The 18,069-nt window shown below is 36.2% G+C and overlaps 1 protein-coding gene across 4 annotated transcripts in view; it reads left to right on the top strand.

Annotated features, from left to right (window-relative positions):
- The window catches only part of PARD3B (par-3 family cell polarity regulator beta), a 1,103,389-nt gene that overhangs the window by 133,236 nt on the left and 952,084 nt on the right, over positions 1–18,069 (top strand). For all 4 annotated transcript variants that reach the window (XM_011949894.1, XM_011949895.1, XM_011949896.1 and 1 more), the window contains exon 2: positions 10,500–10,601. In XM_011949894.1, coding sequence (XP_011805284.1) covers positions 10,500–10,601 — 102 coding nt within the window. The remainder of the gene's footprint in view (positions 1–10,499; positions 10,602–18,069) is intronic.

Here is an 18,069-nt window from a genome sequence, read left to right as displayed (position 1 = left end):
CATGGCACAAGTATACATATGTAACAAACCTGCATGTTATGCACATGTACCCTAGAACTTAAAGTATAATAAAAAAAAAAAAAGAAAACTGCAGAGATTATGGTTACTTCACAAAGTTGAATGAGAAGTGACATGGGGTAATTAACATTCCTTTAAATAAATATTTATATATGAACTAGGAAGTGAAATATATGTCTCAATACTTAAATATTTTTATACTTGAAAAAGGGAATAAAGTAATATTATTAAAACTTAGATTATGAGATAATATAGAAAAAAATTCCCTGGAATTGTTGGTGCTTTTATATTGCAATTATTTTGTTTAAAATTATACATCAGAAGAAAACAACTATTAATACCTTCTCTATGGCTTACCCTTTGTTAAGCCATACTGGTTTATACTGGTTCCCTCTCTTTAAAATAAGAGGCCTATTCTTGGTGCTCTCTGAGCCAATGAATTCCTTCCAGTCTTTGAACTTACGAATTTACTAGTGAAGGCTTGAAAATTCCAAGTATTTTTTTGGTGTGGGGTGGGAGTGGTAATAAGGGGAAGGTAGGAGGAGAACTATTTTAGAGTGAGAAAACAGCCTATTCAAAACTAATGTTCTAATCAATATAAAATTCTCAGGCTTCCCCCCACAGACACCGGATTATTTCTTTTATCTTGGAGATGAAAGATGTCTTTCTTAAATTTGTTCATAAATTAATGAATTTTCAGGCTACATGGCAAGATACTGGAATAACTGGTAGATTGGGGAATTCAAAACATGATGTTTTGCTTAATAGACTTTCTGCTTGGTGATGCACAGTAACAGGGGAATCCTGCAGAATTGGCGAATCTATATTCCTACCCTACAGCAGAGATTTCCTCTTTCAAGAGTTCAAAGCCCTAAGGATCTCTGAGGTTCTAGGTACTGTAGGTCTGAGAGTTAGAAGGGATCTTCAGGATCACAGAAGTCTCACGTCTTATCCTGTAGCATCCTTGAGATATGGCTATCTAGCCTTTGCTTCACTTTTGATAGATGTAGAGAGCTCGTGTTTTCACCATACATCCCATTCTACTCATTGTTGTTGTTGTTGTTGTTTTGAGACACAGTCTTGCTGTGTCACCCAGGCTAGAGTGCCGTGGCGCAATCTCGGCTCACTGCTGCCTCCACCTCCTGGATTCAAGCAATTCTCCGGTCTCAGCCTCCTTGAGTAGCTGGGATTACAGGCGCATGCCACTGCACCCAGCTAATTTTTGTATTTTTAGTAGAGAAGGGGTTTCACCATGTTGGTCAGGCTGGTCTCAAACTCCTGACGTCGTGATCCACCCACTTTGGCCTCCCAAAGTGCTGGGATTACAGGCGTGAGCCACCACACCTGGCCAAGATTGTTCTTTTTGAAGGATCTTTCTTAGGCTGAGTGTCTACCTCTCTATTGTCTATGTAGTCTATGTATCATTTCTGGAACAGCACAGAAGAAGCCAAATCTTTATTTTATGTGGAAGTCTTTTAGTTTGATTGGAAATCTCCTATGGTCATGTAACTCTCGCTGTTACCTCTGTTGCCTCAGTTCTCATGTACTTACTTATGGAGGTCTAAGTGTTTAAGATAAAACTTTTTCATAAAATATGATCTCCAGTGTAATCCAGATACTTCCTCTGGTGCTCAACTGAAAAGACAATGAACACTCCAAGCCTAGATTAAAAACAAGTAGCACTGGCCTTATTCAGAGGATGTATGTTCACTTCCATTGTGGTGTCTCCCTAGGGGAATTTTAGGAGTAATTTTAATAATAAGTGATTTTTACCTTACCTGATAACTTTTAAGAGCTCAGTGCCCTGTAAACTGTAGTTCTGTCTTTGAAATAGCAAAGTGTTTTCCTTTTTGTCCTCCAATTTAGACAAGCCTAAATTAGTTCAGCTCACTCATCATAAGATGTATTTCCATCTCCTTAACCTTTGTGGTTACTGTCATATGGGTCATCTCCAGTTAGTTAATGATGGTCTCTTCAAATTTAACAAAATACTGTAAATGTAGTGGGACCACTTTGGCCCAGAGTGAAATGATTCCTTGTTCTGTTCTCACACAGTCCTTGTATTATCATAGCCTCAGATGGTAATAACAGTATTTTTAGCAGACTCATCACTGCTGACTCGTTAAAGCCTGTGGTCAACTAAGCGTCTCCGGGGCTGCTTAGAAGTGTTGAATAACTGGTAGTCAGTTAGCTACATGTTCTATTGGTCGGATGACCTGGCCTTCCCATCTTCTGGGACTTCTACATTCCTGTTGTTTTAGAATTTGTTCTTACCCTTCTAAGGAAACTAGACTCTTACTCTGAACAGCTTTTTGGTGGTCTTCATGTGTTTAGCTGTAGAGATGGCGTGTGCAAAAGGAACAATTAGGTATTTCAGTTTGAAAAAGTCACATTTTTGGAAGCAAAGATACTATTTTCATTTTTATGTAAATATCTTGGCAGTATATCACACGTACGGAAAAGTACACAAATAAGTGTAGCTACTGAGACAGGAGAGTTCCCTGACCCCCTCGCAGGACTTGCCATGAGGGGTGGCTCCTTTGCAGCCCAGCTCGAACCCCTTGTGGGAGGGGGAGCACGCAGGTGAGCAGGTGCAGGAGCTGGGGCAAGTGCCTTTAGGCGCTGGCAGGACCAAACCAAGTACCGGCCTGTGGTAGCGATCAGGGGTTGCCCGCAACTTCTGGAGCCCCAGGAGGTGTGTGTTACAAACAATGCCCTTTTAGCTGTTGCCATTCACAGAGAGCTAAGCCTTACCCAGCTCAGGGGAGAGTCAGGGTGACATATAGCCTGCCCTCTTGGTACCCGGGTTCTTGTATCAAGGAAGAATCAGGTCACACGGACTTGAAGGATGGTGAATGCAGAGGTTTTATTGACTGATGGAGGTGGCTGTCAGTGCCAGAGGTGCTAGAACAGGGATGGTATGGGAAGAAAGTGATCTTTCCCTGAAGCCTGGCTGACTCCAGCTGGGTTATCTCCGAAGTCATGTGGTCTGACGTTAAGCCGCGTCTATCCGTAGTCTCTGATGCCCAGTCGCTTCAGCCTCTTGTCTCTGCCAGCTGAGCTCTGAGGTTTATATCAGCAGAAGATACGGAGGCTGGGTGGGCCAAAAAGTAACACTTGAGCAGGAAAACAGGGATAACTGTGCTCATTTAGGGCTGCAAATTCCAGACTTGAGGGTGGGGTCTTTGCCAGGGAGCTGCCCTCTTCTATCCAGTATTTCCCTGCCTCCTCTCTGTATCACTGGCATACAGGTCAAGAAATAGAACATTGCCCTGAAAGCCGCTTCATGCCTCTTTCTACTCACTGCCTTTCCCCCTCACAAGGAGTAACCAGTCTCCTGACTTCTGCATTGTGAATCAGTTATGCCTCTTTTGAGCTTGTTATGCATATAATCATACAAGATGTGCTTGTTTTGTATTTGGCTCTTTTTATGCAATTTCATGTTGCAAGATTTACCCATGTTGTCGCATAAACTTGTAGTTTGTTCATTCTTGCTGTATGGTATTCCATTGCATGGACGTACTGTAGTTTATACATTCTACTGGTTGTGAGTATTTGAGCTATTTCCAGATTTTTAAGTATTAAAAATAATCCTGCTATGAATATTCCGTGTGTCTTTTGATTAGATATATATCTAACCAAACAACACACGGAATATTCATAGCAGGATTTGATATATACCTAGATTTCTATTAGATATATACCTAGAAGTGGAATTGCTGAGTTACGCGTGATGTTCATTCAGCTTTATGGTATGTTTATGTTCAGTTACTGCCAGTTTTCCAAAGTGATTGTATACATTTACACTTTTACCCTTAGTGTACTGGAATTGTAGTTGCTTTGTATTCTCACAATCCTTACCCTAACCCCAATCAACTTGGACAAGATCAATATCTTCACAATAGTGAGTTTTTCAATCTATGATAGTCTTCTTTATTTTTTCCTAATATTTTATAATTTTAAAGCATAAATGTTTTTCATATTTTTGTTAGACTTATAAGTATTTGATTTTATGCTATTGTAAATGTTTTAATTTTGTAATCTTTAGCTGGCTTTCTTTAGTTAGTGGTTTGCCTTATGTACTGAGATACTTCTATACTGTGATTTGGTAGTGCATATTCTCAAATGCTTTTTCTGCATCCATTGTGATGATCATTTGATCTTTATCCTTTTTTCTATATTAATTTGTGAATAACTTTGGTTGATTTTTGACTTTTAAACAACTCTTGCATTACTGTAATAATTTCCACTTGGTTATCATGTACTACTCCTTATAGACATCACTGAATTTGATTTATAAATGTTTAAGATTTTCACCTACATATTCATGAAAGGGAGAGAGACTGGTCTGTTATTTCTTGTAATAACCTTGTAAGGATGTTGGTATCAAATTTGTGCTATCTTTTTAAAAAAGAGCTGAGAGAATTTTTCTCTTTTTCTAGTCTCTAGAAGTATTTGTATAAAAGATTGGCATCATTTGTTCCTCAAATATTAGGAAGATTTTTACCTTGATGTCATCTGAGCTGAGAATTTTCCTTTTGAAGGAACCTTTGGAAGGTTTTGAAACAAATTCAATTTCATTCTTGCTGTTTTTGTATTCATATTTTCTATTTTTACTGTCCATTTTGATAAGTTGTATTTTTCAAAGAATTCATTCATTTTTATAAAAATTGTTAAATTTATAGGTCCAAGGCTTTTAGAATATTCTCTTCAGTATCTATAGGATCTATAATGGTTTTGCTTGCCTTTGTTCCTTCCTGATTTTGGAAATTTGTTTTATTTTTCTTGATTGGTTCTGCTATGTACTTACTAGTTTTGTCAAGCTTTTCATAGAACCAACTTTGATTTTTATTTGTTGTTGTTTTATTATTTCATTGTCCTTTGCTCTTTATTTTCTTTACCATGTCTTTGGATTTCATTAGCTATTGTTTTTCTAGCTGTTTGATTAAGTTTTTTCTTGTTAATATGTGCATTAAAGACCATAACTGACACATTTGGCACTGATTTACGTGCATTCCACACATTTTTGCTATTTTAATTATTAAAATTATTTTCTCGTTGCCTTTATTTTTCATCTATGGATTTTTCAGAACTGTATATCCTAATTTCCAAACAGCTGGGCATTTTTCTAGATATCTTTCTGTGGTTGATTCTGCTGTGATAAGAGAACATATTTTAAATGATTTCAGACCTTTGAAATTTGGTACATGTTCCATGTACACTTATAAAGTATTTTCTAATCTTTTTGGTTATACTGTGTGTGTGCATATATGTGTGTTTGTGTGTGTAAATATAACACAAATAAGTTAGGCTACATTTGTTACTTGTGTTAGTCAGATGATTTATATCTTGCTCATTTTTTTTTGTTTCCTGTCAAGTCTCCCAATTTGTGTTTTTAAAATATTTTTAAAAGATCTCTTCATTTTGACAGTATATGTATTACAGTTATATTATTCGGTACATAGAGATTTAACATTGTTATCTTTCTGGTAGATCGATCCTTTTATCATGATTGAATATCCCACTTTATTTTTTGTTAATACTTCTTTCCTTGATGTCTCCTTCATCTGGTATTAGGATTAGTATGGCCATACCAACTTTCTTTTTATGGGACCATAGATTTTTAGATCTGGAAGTGAATATATGTATGGACTAATTCTCCCTCGTTTTATATGTAATTAAAGGTTTATAATTCTATTGAACTTGCCAGGTGTTACTTTCAACCCAGCATAAAAACTCTGGATCCCATTCTAGTTCTGCTGAATTGTTTGGAAACATACTGTAGTTAATTCAGACAGCCTCAGCTCATGTTCTTCTAGGCTGTTCTCCTGAAGTTTATACTTGGTTGATCTATTTTAGGAAGGTGAAGGTGTGTTCTGAAGCCAGTTAGGGCTGGTTCATAATAAACTCTATATTCATTACTGCGTTTTCTGGCTTGATGCTTTCCTTTTAGGTGTCAGTGCTGCTCTGCTAGGCTTTGTTTGAGCATCATTTTCCAAAACTCTTGTTTTTCCCTACACTACTCTGTGGCTGGCTACTCAGAGGCTCCTGTTCTCTGTCTGCCCCAAACAGTCTGCAGACATGCTCTGTCACCTTCTCCTTCCTGGGAGCATTGTGGGGCATCTGATTCTCTTTTGGTCTTGGGTAGAGGGGAGAATGCCCCCAGAATATTATTATAAAAGTAATTAAGTGTTATGTGCATGTACATTTTTATGATTCTCTATCTAATTTCCAGTGCCTCAAACTCCCTCTGTATTCTTGGCAGTAAGATCTTTTTCCACTGTTTCCAAAACCCTTAAATCTATGGTTATGAAGATTATGTTTTGAAAGTTTCCCCACTTAATTCTCATTTGTGAAGCATGGGACAGATCCACTTAAGCAAAGAATTTAGGGCCTCCCATTGTCCCCCGCCATTGTCTCTATGTTTTGACCTCTATGAGGTACATCATACAAAAGGCCATCAAGTCTCCAGGCTCACTAATGAAAATGCACCCAAGGCCCAGAATAATGGCAGCTTGCCTGGGTCCATATGCTTATGTAGGAATAGAAATGGACCTGATTCCTAGCCTAATTCCTTGATAATTGTGCTTTGTATTAAGTTGTTTAATAAAATACTTTGTGTTTAAAAAATCCCACCTTGGCTTTCCTGCTTATGCAGTGTCTGAACTTTGGAAAATTAATTCACCTACCTTGGTTTTCTCATCTATAAAATGGATTAACTGTTTTATGAGGCATTTTGAGGATAAATGAGTTAATCATATAAAACACATAGTACCTATGTTACCTGACCTGTAGGTGAAATCTCATTTTGTGGACATGTGCCACCAAATTCATGAAGTTAAATTCTATAAAGAAAATTCTGTTTTGTTTTTACCTTCCATTTAACTATTGCTGTTGTGTTCCAGTGGGTGAGATTCTTCTAGTAAAAACATTAAGCCACCAGGAAACCAGTTGCATGGCTGAGGACTGTAATTAACGTAGCCCTTCTCCAAAAATCGGCTTTTCGTTTGCAGCGCTCACCTCACTTTGGGACCTTGCTGCCACTGCAGGCTATTTTTTCCTTTCCTGGACCACAGGCATCTTGGTTGGGCCCCTCCAAGTTTTCCCTTTCTTGTGATTATTGGCATAATCCCAGTTCTTGGTAGTCACAGCCTTATAGTATGTGGGTTGCCAGTCTACTCCTTTAGGTATTACAAGTGGAAAATTACTGTACTTCAAACATGGTTAATGTAAATTTTCTAAGGCATAAGGTAAAATTTCGTGTCATCTACCCGCAGTGAAGGTCTTGGTGCTATTAGTATTAATGCCTATTTGGAACCATTTTTACATTTGATCATTAAAAATACTCTGTCTTCTTCCTGTAATGCATGTGTTTTTGTTTTGCTTTCCTTTTGCAATTCATTCTCATAGACTAGTTTTAGTTTTAAAATTTCAGTAGCATTTAAATTAACTGTTTTATTTTAAAAACAGATACAATAATGTCAGAAGTGGAGAAAACATAATTATAACATTATTTTTCAATACTTGAATGATCCTAGGAGTATAAATAGTAAGACATTGCATAATAAAATGAGCACATATATTAGAGATATTTTCAAAATGATTTAAAAGTTATGTGTACCACAGTTAGTTGTGCAATATAAAGGCAAGTTAAATGTCATAATCATAAAAAATATAGTAAACTTTTCCCAGTGACAGTATGAACCAGAACACATATGTGAACACCTTTTCATGTCTGATCAGTTTTATTCCTGATGGCAATAAAACCAAGTAAATGAAATGCAAAATGTTGACTGCAATGTAATGGTTGAAATCTTTACATGCATAAGAGAGTCAGGATAAATTTATGGTCTTACAATGGATGTAGGTTGCATATATTGTATGTACATTTTTGAGTGATCAGTAGCACCGTGGACAAAATACCATGGGGACAAAATCACAGTTGGTATGTACTGTGGTTTATTGACATTTTACCCCCTCTCAGATGTGTAAAATATTAACCCTGAGACTGATTTCCTATGGCTTGTCTGTTTTTGTTCAGGGTTAGGTGTAGATGTGTGCCCATCATTAGCCTACTCTTTTCTTCTTTGGAATGTACAAAATGGCAATATCAATGTGGAAGAGGGAGTTCAAATTGCAGTCTTTCCATATTCTGACACCATTTTATTCACTTAAAATTTTGGGGTCAAATATATTTTTCCAAAATGCATCAAGATGCTTTTTTACTTCATTGAGTTCTGAGCTCTTTTGAATCAAATTAGAGAATGGTGTCTTAGTTTCTACTCCCGTGTCTTATTTTCTACAATGTCTTGGATCCCAGGAGTGTGAATGAGGTAGGAATGGATGTGATGTAGCAACCCCATCTTGCTGCCGTTTGTTTGATATTCCCTTTGCCACTGATCAGATCCTATCTCTGGGTGTTTTCTGAGTTACTTTATTTTAAATTAGGACTCTTTGGTTTTCCTCTCTCTGTGTTTCTACCTCTAGGCAGGAAGAAAGGTGTGTTTTCACTTACTGCAGTGGTGAAGGATGATTGTTTACCTCCATCTTAGGGGATACAATCTGCTTTTACAAATTGAACATGAGAAAAAAGCAGATAGCTAATAGATGCCTGCTTTTAAGTACAAATATACTATAAAGAAAACTCTTTTTAGAATACATTACTTTTTATAAACATGGTTAAAATCAACAGATTTCATCTACAGAGCGGTAATATATCAAAAAACTCAATGGAAGTTTATAGAGATTAATTAAATTGAACTCTTTTTATAAGCAGACTTTTTACAAGGAATACATAGTATTTAATATTTCAGTCAGAAGTCCTGGGTAGATTTGAGGAAATCTGTTGCTTGCAGCATGGCCATAACAAAAAAGATTTAATTCCCAAATATTGCTGGGGGAGAGTTGTATTGTCTAGTGGCCATTACATAGTTTTCCCTATGCTAGGATCCTCCCTTTTTGAAATCTGGCCTATTATACTTAGCTCATCTTTTACAGCACAATTACTTCGGGTTGGCAAAGATCTCTGGTTAAAGAAACTGAATAATGAGAGTTCTGTGCCTTTCTTACCTGAATACTCCCGCTGCTCATATCTTTGAGATCTCTATCTGTCCTACAGAGTCAGGCATTTAAAGTTTCCTAGTAAATCATTGGTGTTTGCACCTATAAACTCAGTATTAGAAGTAAATAAAACTCCTTTTATTTTACTTGGAATAAAATGCTGTATGGAAAACTTAATTTTGAAATGTCCAAAGCCTAACTAAGGAGAATTCCTTTAGATTTTTAAAGACTATCACTTTACCAAGTTATATTACTGGAAAGCTATGTACTTGGGTCACATTTTAGTAGCTCTCCAAATAGATGCCTTAAAAAATTATTATTTAATAGTATGCCCTTACCTTTTATTGGGGGTCAGCTAAAGAGAAGACTATATGACAACCATTTCTATTAGCTTTTATGAAATTGAAATTGAATTCCATGGGTTATATTAGTTCTTATCCCTAATAAGGATTCATATGGGAAAGGCTTAGAGCTTTATCCTAGAAGAATTTCCATCTTTCTTTTTTAACAAACTGGTATCTGTTCATTTATTGGATACCAAGTGTATTATAGCTCAAAAGTTTCCCACTTTGAGGGGCTTTCTAAGACTCACAGAACCAAATTGATTATAGCTTGGGGATTCTGGTAAAACCTTACTAATGTTTTTCTTTACTTCATTCACTGGTTCATGTTCTTGTCCCATTGCTATAATGGTTCACTTTCATAGCTTTCATGGAAACAGGCACTTCATAGTAACTGAATGAGCTAGATTATTTTATTCTAAATTCTAGAATCAGAGTAAGCGGTTTTTAAAAGTAATCAGTTATTTAAAAAGCAGTATTTGAACATCTCTTAAATTACTACCCCAACTCAGTGAATTCCCCATTCAACTCTGAACACAGTTTGAGTTGCTGCCATGCTGCAGGAAATGGCAAGCAAGACTGGAGCTCCTGCTCTGTACATCATTGCCTATCTCAGAGTGAGGTTGCATGCTGAGCATGGTGATTTAAAAAGGTGAAGAGGTTGGTGGTTACCCATTCCATTTATATATTTTGTAGTGATAGCTATTACCATCACAGATTCTGCCTTTTGGGTTTTTTCCCCTACAGCTTTGCAATCTATTTGGACTTGTATTCCTAGTTTCAGAAAGTACCCTCAAGAAGATCTTTCTTTTCCAGAGTATTCTTGGAATTACCTGAGTTGTAGGTTATAAAAATTCCCTGAATATGTTTTTCCAAGCAGTTTATTTTTACATTGCAATTTACCTTCCAGGAAAATTGATGAAATATGTACACCTTGATTCTCGGATTTGTTTTCGGTGTTTAAAAATTTGATTACTAGAACATATTTTTAACAAGTCAACTTATGTCTCTTAACATTAAAATGTGTTTAACTTTTTAATATAGATTAGATCATTAAAGTTGTTGTTTGTTCTGCCATAGGGTCCTGGTTACTGGGTGAAGATTCATCACTTAGAATATACAGATGGAGGAATCCTGGATCCAGATGATGTCTTGGCAGATGTTGTTGAAGATAAAGACAAGGTAGATAACTCTAAAAATGTGCCTCGTTGTTTTCCTCTACAGAGTTACATGTTTTCAAGAGACTGAAATCCTTAACAAACTCACGTGTCAATTATTATTAAAAGATACCATCTGTTCAGGTTTCACCTGGACAGCCCATAAATCAAAGTTCTTCATCAGATGTTTGGAAAAACTTTGTTAAGGTTTGGGAATCTGTTTGTGTTGGCCTAATTAGCAGACACTTCATTCCCAAGAGTTCCTGATATGTCTTAATAAATTAGTTTCATACGTGAGGCTGTTGGAATTATCGTTGCCGTTGCTGGCTCTGTAGTTTATTCCTGGCCCTTGCTAAATATTCAACTACATGCCTGAGGTGTGAATGTGTTTCCAAGTAGAGAATACAATGGGGAAGAAAGTTATATGAAGAATTATAGTGAAGATTTTTCTTGAAGTAGCTGGCAAACAACGATCTTGAGTGTTTTTCATTGCTTATTTTCATTGCTACAGTAAAAGGCACTAAACTGAATACTCCAAAAAGTTTGAGCATGTTCTGCCACTTATTTGGGAATAATCCTGTTGCAAATATCTTGTTTTAATGAGATTTTTCTACTGAGACCACACAGAGAAAGGTGTGAAAGTGTACTATTTTATTGCAATACACACGATTATTGCTGTTGAGACACATTTAATACTGCAGGCTGGGGTCGTGTCATCAATGGCTAATGTGTTTTCAAAAACTGAATTCTGTCAGAGAGATCTAGCTTTCAAAGTTTCCTCTAGTGTACATCTTTAGTGCTGTTTGTACTAGGCTACAAATATAATTTTACAAATTATATTACAAATATAATTTATATTTGTAAACGTATTTCTCTGTATTTTTTCCCCGTAATTTCAGGGGTGAGTATGTGTACATTTTTGTGTGTTACCTGGCTGGACTGGAATATAAATAAGTGATTTATTAAACTCAGGTAAAATTTATATTTTTCTTTTTCCATAAGATCTCTTCAGACTGTTCAAACTTACATTAATCTTTGCAGACATTTTATGCATTTACATTTCATATTTTATTTTGTAATTCAAACCTGTTTTGCTTTATGTTGTTATTAGCGATTTGTAGTCTATTTAGGGAGATAACTAAGTTTTATAGTCTATTTAGGGAAATAATTAGATATCTAGATAAACCTACTTATCTCCCTTAAATAGATTGTAAGCTCCTAGGGGGCATGGACTGGGAGATTTTTATTTGTGTGTTTTTGTTAATAGTATCTGGTATAATATCTTATACAAACTTGATTCCCAAAAATACTTACTGAATTAATGAGTGAAAAAGACAGCTTTACTTTCTACACTTGACTCTTGCTGTATATAATTTTGATATATATTTCCTGTTTAATTGGTCTCAGGATAAATAAAAGGGTAAATAATGCATTATTAACCTTCAGAACCCTGAAAGAAGGGTTTGTACTTCTTTTTCCCCATTTCACTTTCTGCTTCTTCCCTAAAGATCATCTTCTTCCTTTGAAGTAATCCAGATATTTTAGTTGTTTATTAATGTAGAAGGCAGTTCCTGTCTCAGATTTCACTGATGTCCAGAGCATTAAAATGAAGGGCCAAAAAATGGCAAGTTTAGGAAGGGCCAGAAGAAAATGTCTTACCCCAGCTTCATCCAATACCTCATTACTGGAAGGATAAGTCCATGAACAGTGCCCAGGGAGATAATTTGTCCTATAGAGCTCTAACATTTAGAGCATTCTTTTAAACTATCTCAGCAATGCAGTTTATAACCATGATCCACTTACTACACACAGATATAGCTTTATTATATGTAATCTCGGTTTTAATGGGACTCTACCACCATTACTCAATAAGGTAAAAAAGTGAGCTAATCAGTTAAAATCCTAGCCGAGGATTAATACTGCTTGGGTTCAGCTTTATTCAGTTAATGTACTTCAGTATTTCTACATGATGCCTAATTGGTATTGTTCTGCAGAGTTCATGAGAACTTATACTTTTGATGTTGCTGTGTTGCCATTTCTTCCTTTTAAAAAGTAAGTGGCATGGCGACTCACGCCTGTAATCCCAGCACTTTGGGAGGCTGAGGTGGGTGGGTCACAAGGTCAGGAGATCAGGATCATCCTGGCTAACACGTTGAAATCCCGTCTCTACTAAAAATACAAAAACTTACACAGGCATGGTGGCATGCGCCTGTAATCCCAGCTACTCAGGAGGCTGCAGCAGTAGAATCAATTGAACCCGGGAGGCGGAGGTTGCAGTGAGCCGAGATCACACCAGTGCACACCAGCCTGGGTGACAGAGCAAGACTCCATCTCAAAAAAAAAAAGTAAATGAAAAAAAGAATTTCATATTTTTTGACAACCCTTGGTAATCTTAAGATTAGAAAGAAGACCCTGCCAAATTTCATTTTTCCTTACTTTTTGGCAGTTTAGATTAAGAAGTAACTATAAATGAGGCTTTGTGGATGCTTAATGACATATCAGTCTCACCCAGGATCCTTTAAGGCAGTATTGAGCTTAGACAAAATAACAGTTCACCTGTTTGCAAATTGGCTACCTAATAATCTTAGGCATTTAAAATATGGATAGAAAACAAATCCAAAGAGGCATGGATAGATGCACATAATCATTGTGCTAACCCCAAAATATCTCACCTCCTAGGAAAGACTCTCCCTCCATGTGAGAAGTGGCATTAAGGAACTGTTGGTCGATTGCAACGTATCAGGCAGGAAAAACAGCAACTTAGAAAGCAGGGGAGGCTGGGCCAGTTAGTGTACAGTAACACCATCCCATACGCTTCAGTAAAGGTAGAAACTAGAGGTTAAATGATTTTCCACTTAAAATTAGAGAAGACTCTAACAAAGTTCAGCCAGTGTTCTTAAGAAATGACTTTTAAAACTTGTGCCTAAAGTGGTTTGTCTTTGGTCTTACCTCTATTATTCGTTTGGCCAACGTAGTGCTTGGTGCATACATGGTGTCTCTTTGGGAGCTTTGGTTTTTATTTTATTTTATTTATTTATTTTTTTATTATACTTTAAGTTCTAGGGTGCATGTGCACAACATGCAGGTTTGTTACATATGTATACATGTGCCATGTTGGTGTGCTGCACCCATTAACTCATCATTTACATTAGGTATATCTCCTAATGCTATCCCTCCCCCTTGCCCCCCTCTCCACAATAGGCCCCGGTGTGTGATGTTCCCCTTCCTGGGTCCAAGTGATCTCATTGTTCAGTTCCCACCTATGAGTGAGAACATGTGGTGTTTGGTTTTCTGTTCTTGCGATAGTTTGCTGCGAATGATGGTTTCCAGCTGCACCCATGTCCCTACAAAGGACACGAACTCATCCTTTTTTTATGGTTGCATAGTATTCCATAGGAGCTTTGGTTTTTTAAACTTGCTTTCCCAGTAGAGCTTCCATGGGGATGAAGTCTCCGCTGTGTTATACTACTTCTAGCCTATATGTGTCAAAATATTATTGGAACAGCTTTGGAATATTGCATCTTATGATAACTATTTGTATAAAATGTTGTGCTGAAACTTAATAATTATCTGGTTGTGACAGTTATTCTCAAGATTCTTCAGTTTGTCTATCAGTCTGATGATTCAAGTTATTTAGGATAAATAGAATTGTAATTTTACACTCATATCTCTTCTCTGTTTGCTAAAGGCTACCAACTTAGTTCACCCAATAGTACCAACCTAATCATTGATTACTAGCAATGGCCCAGAATGTCTTTGGCCCTTATTTATTCTACTTTATTTTAAAGCAATCCTGAAGACAAGAGCTAGTGCTATCCCTATTTTTAATTTCCAGAATAATCACAGAAATTGTAAGTAACTTGCTCAAGATCACACAGGTAGTAAATGGCACAATCAGACTCTGGAACCTAGAATTTAAATTTCTGTAATCTTATTTATTTTCTTCTCTGATGTGTCAAGCAGTTTGGCATTTGTATCTATAATTTCTATTATGAAAATTCATCAGTCATAAATTCTGCTTTTACATAGTCACCACCATTGCTAAGAAAAGGTTGGCAATAGACCAAACTGTTGAGTATAACAAAACAGTTGAGTATACAATTTATTAATTATAAATTAATTCAGAATTAATATGCCATACATATTTAGTATACTTCAACCCTGTTTGCCTATAGCCTGCATCTAGTTTATTATAAAGTCTTGTCAGCTCTACCTCTGTTGCTTTCTTTTGCATCCTCTTTTTTTCTAGGACCTAGATTATTCGATTCAAATCCAGTTGAATTTCAGCTGGACTCTGTAGTCTGCACTTGAAGTCTAACCACCACATACAGTTACAAAGAAAAACTAATTTGTATTCCAATAACTACTTTTTTGCACCAACTATAGACTGTGCTATTTTCAGTAGGCAGAATAATGGCTCCCCAAAGATGTCTACTCCCTAATCTCTACAACCTGTGAATATGAATGTTACATGACAAAGGGTCTTTGCAGATGTGATTAAGGATCTTAAAATGGAGGATTATTCTGGATTATTAGGATGGACCCAATGTAGTCACAAGCATCTTTGTAAATGAAAGAAGGCAGGAGAGTGAGTATTAGAGAGATAGATGTGAGAAAGATGCATCCAGCCAATGCCAGCTGTGAAGTTGGAGAAGGTGCCACCAGCGAAGAATGTAGGTGGCCTCTAGACATTGGAATTGTAAGGGAATGGATTCTCCCCTAAAGCCTCCAGAGAGAACACAGTCCTGCTGAATGGATTCTCCCCTAAAGCCTCCAGAGAGAACACAGTCCTGCTGAATGGATTCTCCCCTAAAGCCTCCAGAGAGAACACAGTCCTGCTGATACCTTGATTTTAGCCAGTGAGACTTGTTTCAGATTTCTTACCTCCAGAACTGTAAGATAATAAATTTGTGATGTTTTAAGCCACTACGTTTGTGGTGACTTGCTATGGCAGCAACAGGACACTAATACATATACTGCCTCTTTTCCCATTTTAACTTTTCAAGTGATGTTAGTCTTCTCAAATTTCATATTGACTGGGCATTGAGATCCTGCAGGATGAGAGAAATGCCTTGTACTTCAGATGGGTTCCTTGTTCTTTGCCTTCCTCCCAAAGTCCGCCACAAATGATCCTCAGTTTATTGGGTGAGTCTTTACTCTTTGAGACTTGATCTTTAAATATCTAATTATGCTGTTATCTTCTATAGTGTAGAAATTATTTCAAAGTCACAGCCAAACAGCCTTGTTCAGTTATCAGTTTCTCACTATAGTATGGAAAGGCCCCAAGAAGTCTGAAGACCAATGCTTGGTAAACCACTGCAAAGCAAAGCTTAATGCTCCCTTCCTAAATTTTTTTAACTGAGCATGAGAACTTCTGAGTATTAAGCTTTTTCAAATGATTATTTTCCTTGGTAATTGCCATTATTAATTTTTGGCTTGGTTGAAGAAGACAACTGCAATATAGCATGAAAACATGGCAATCTATAACTTCTATTATGTAAACTGAATTACTGCCATGGTTTCATTAACTATACAAAAATAATACTATATTATGTAGTAAAGTAACATGGAAAGATGCCTCTGTTCTTGACTAAACTGCCTATCCTAGGGGGCTCAGTTTGGAGAGATGCCAGTGGCTTTCAGGGCTTCCAAGTGAATTGCCCACTGGATCATATGTGGTACCTGGTATTCAAATGTTACAATTTCAGTTCAGTTTTATCTCCTAGTAGTTATCTGTCCTTGGGCAAGTTTCTTCATCTCCTTGGCCTTGGTTTCCCCATTTGTAAAATGAATATAATGTTCTTACAGGGTTGGTATAGGAAAACTGGATAGGTAAGCTATATAAAATTTTAAGTATAGTATAGCATATACTAAGAACTCAAACGCTGTTATATGAATGATACTATGGTAGTGCTATTACAGTATTTTTAACCTAGGTGTTTTGATGTTACTATTAGATGTTTTTAAGTATTTAAACATCAAAGAAACTATTTCACTATACATTTTAACTGCTTTTTAAACAAAACTTATATGAATTATTTAAAGTTATTAAATTGGTAAAATAGTTTTATAAGAAGATACTTGAATATGACAGAACATTTGGATTAATATATTGTTATTATTTGAGAAATGAAAATGCCAGTATGATTAAACTTGGAAATGAGAATCCTTTTATCAGAACATATTATTTGGTAACATAAGGAGCATTTGGAGATCTAACATGATTTTAAAATGGAGACTGGTTTGCGCAATGCTACATGAACTAGTGACCTAAAGCCAGGCTCTTTATCCGTAAGCCAAATTGCTTTCTGAACACTCTGTTGCCCTCTAGTGGGTCCACAGTTACCAAGAAACCAGCTCACAGGAGCTACTTCCTGAACAAGATGAAGTATTTGGTTCTACTTTATTCGAAAATAATTTTTGCTATATTTTTTAGTACAACTCACAGACTCAGGCCTGGAGAATAAAGCCAGAGTTTACATACATTTTCATGTGCTTTTGTGCATCTTCTAGTAAGGACTAAAGGAAATTCCTTGCATTTATAAAAACTCCTCTTTTAAATTTATTTTTAAATTTAGACTTCTTCCCACCATACCTATTCGCTGGCTGAAAGATTAATGACTGGTGGTGATGAAGTATGTAACTTTTTCAGTCTGTAGTTGGACAAGCTATGAAGTATATTGTGTTTTCTGGAGAAGAAGAATGCTAAATTAAGTTAAACAGCTGTTTTTAAAAGGTCCTGATTTATTTCATTTCTGAGCCCTCATTTTATCAGGAAGATTTCTGTCAAAAGCTAAAGCACCTATTTTAAAGCCACAATTAAAAGAAAAACAAATCAGGATATGATGTGTTTTTGTTTTTCCTTCAAAAAGTCTGACTTTAGTTCATGGGAGTTGACATTATAAAAACACAAAAGCACATAGAAGAAGTTTGGAGAAAATTTCAGAAATAAATGCAGTAGCTCCTGAAGAACAAATGAATTACCTTGGTCAGAAAAGTTTAGCTCAGAATTTTCAAGATTACTCTCTGCTTATAGAATTACAAAATTATAGAATCATGGATCCAAACAAGACCTCAACAGTCATGTAGATTAAATTCATCATCTTCCAAAAGAGGAAATACCCTACCCAGGAAGAAGTTATAGAACACCATGTCTGTAGCTGATGTCGTTCCTGAGTCCATTTCTGCATTTCCTGCCTAGGATGCTGATAACATCTCATGCAGATCAAAACTACTCAGTTTCAGTTGGCTTCCTCCATTGATGTCCTTGTTCTTGTTGGTTAGGAGCACCTTTTCCTAGTCTCCCAGGCTTGAACTTGCAGTTATTTAAAAAATTTAGTTATTTAATAAAGCCAATTTATTCTTTCCTTTATCCTTTCTCATATGTTTGTTTTTGTCTTTGCATTTCCACAGCTACTAAATTTACATCCGTAATATTTCAGGCCAAGGTTACTGTAATTGACAAGAAATTGGTCGTCTTATTTTTAGTCTCT

This window comes from Colobus angolensis, unplaced genomic scaffold (genome assembly GCF_000951035.1).
Source record: "Colobus angolensis palliatus isolate OR3802 unplaced genomic scaffold, Cang.pa_1.0 Scaffold30, whole genome shotgun sequence".
Lineage (NCBI taxonomy): Eukaryota > Metazoa > Chordata > Mammalia > Primates > Cercopithecidae > Colobus > Colobus angolensis.
The sequence above is the reverse complement of the archived record's forward strand: the minus strand, read 5'-3'. Positions and strand labels throughout refer to the sequence as shown.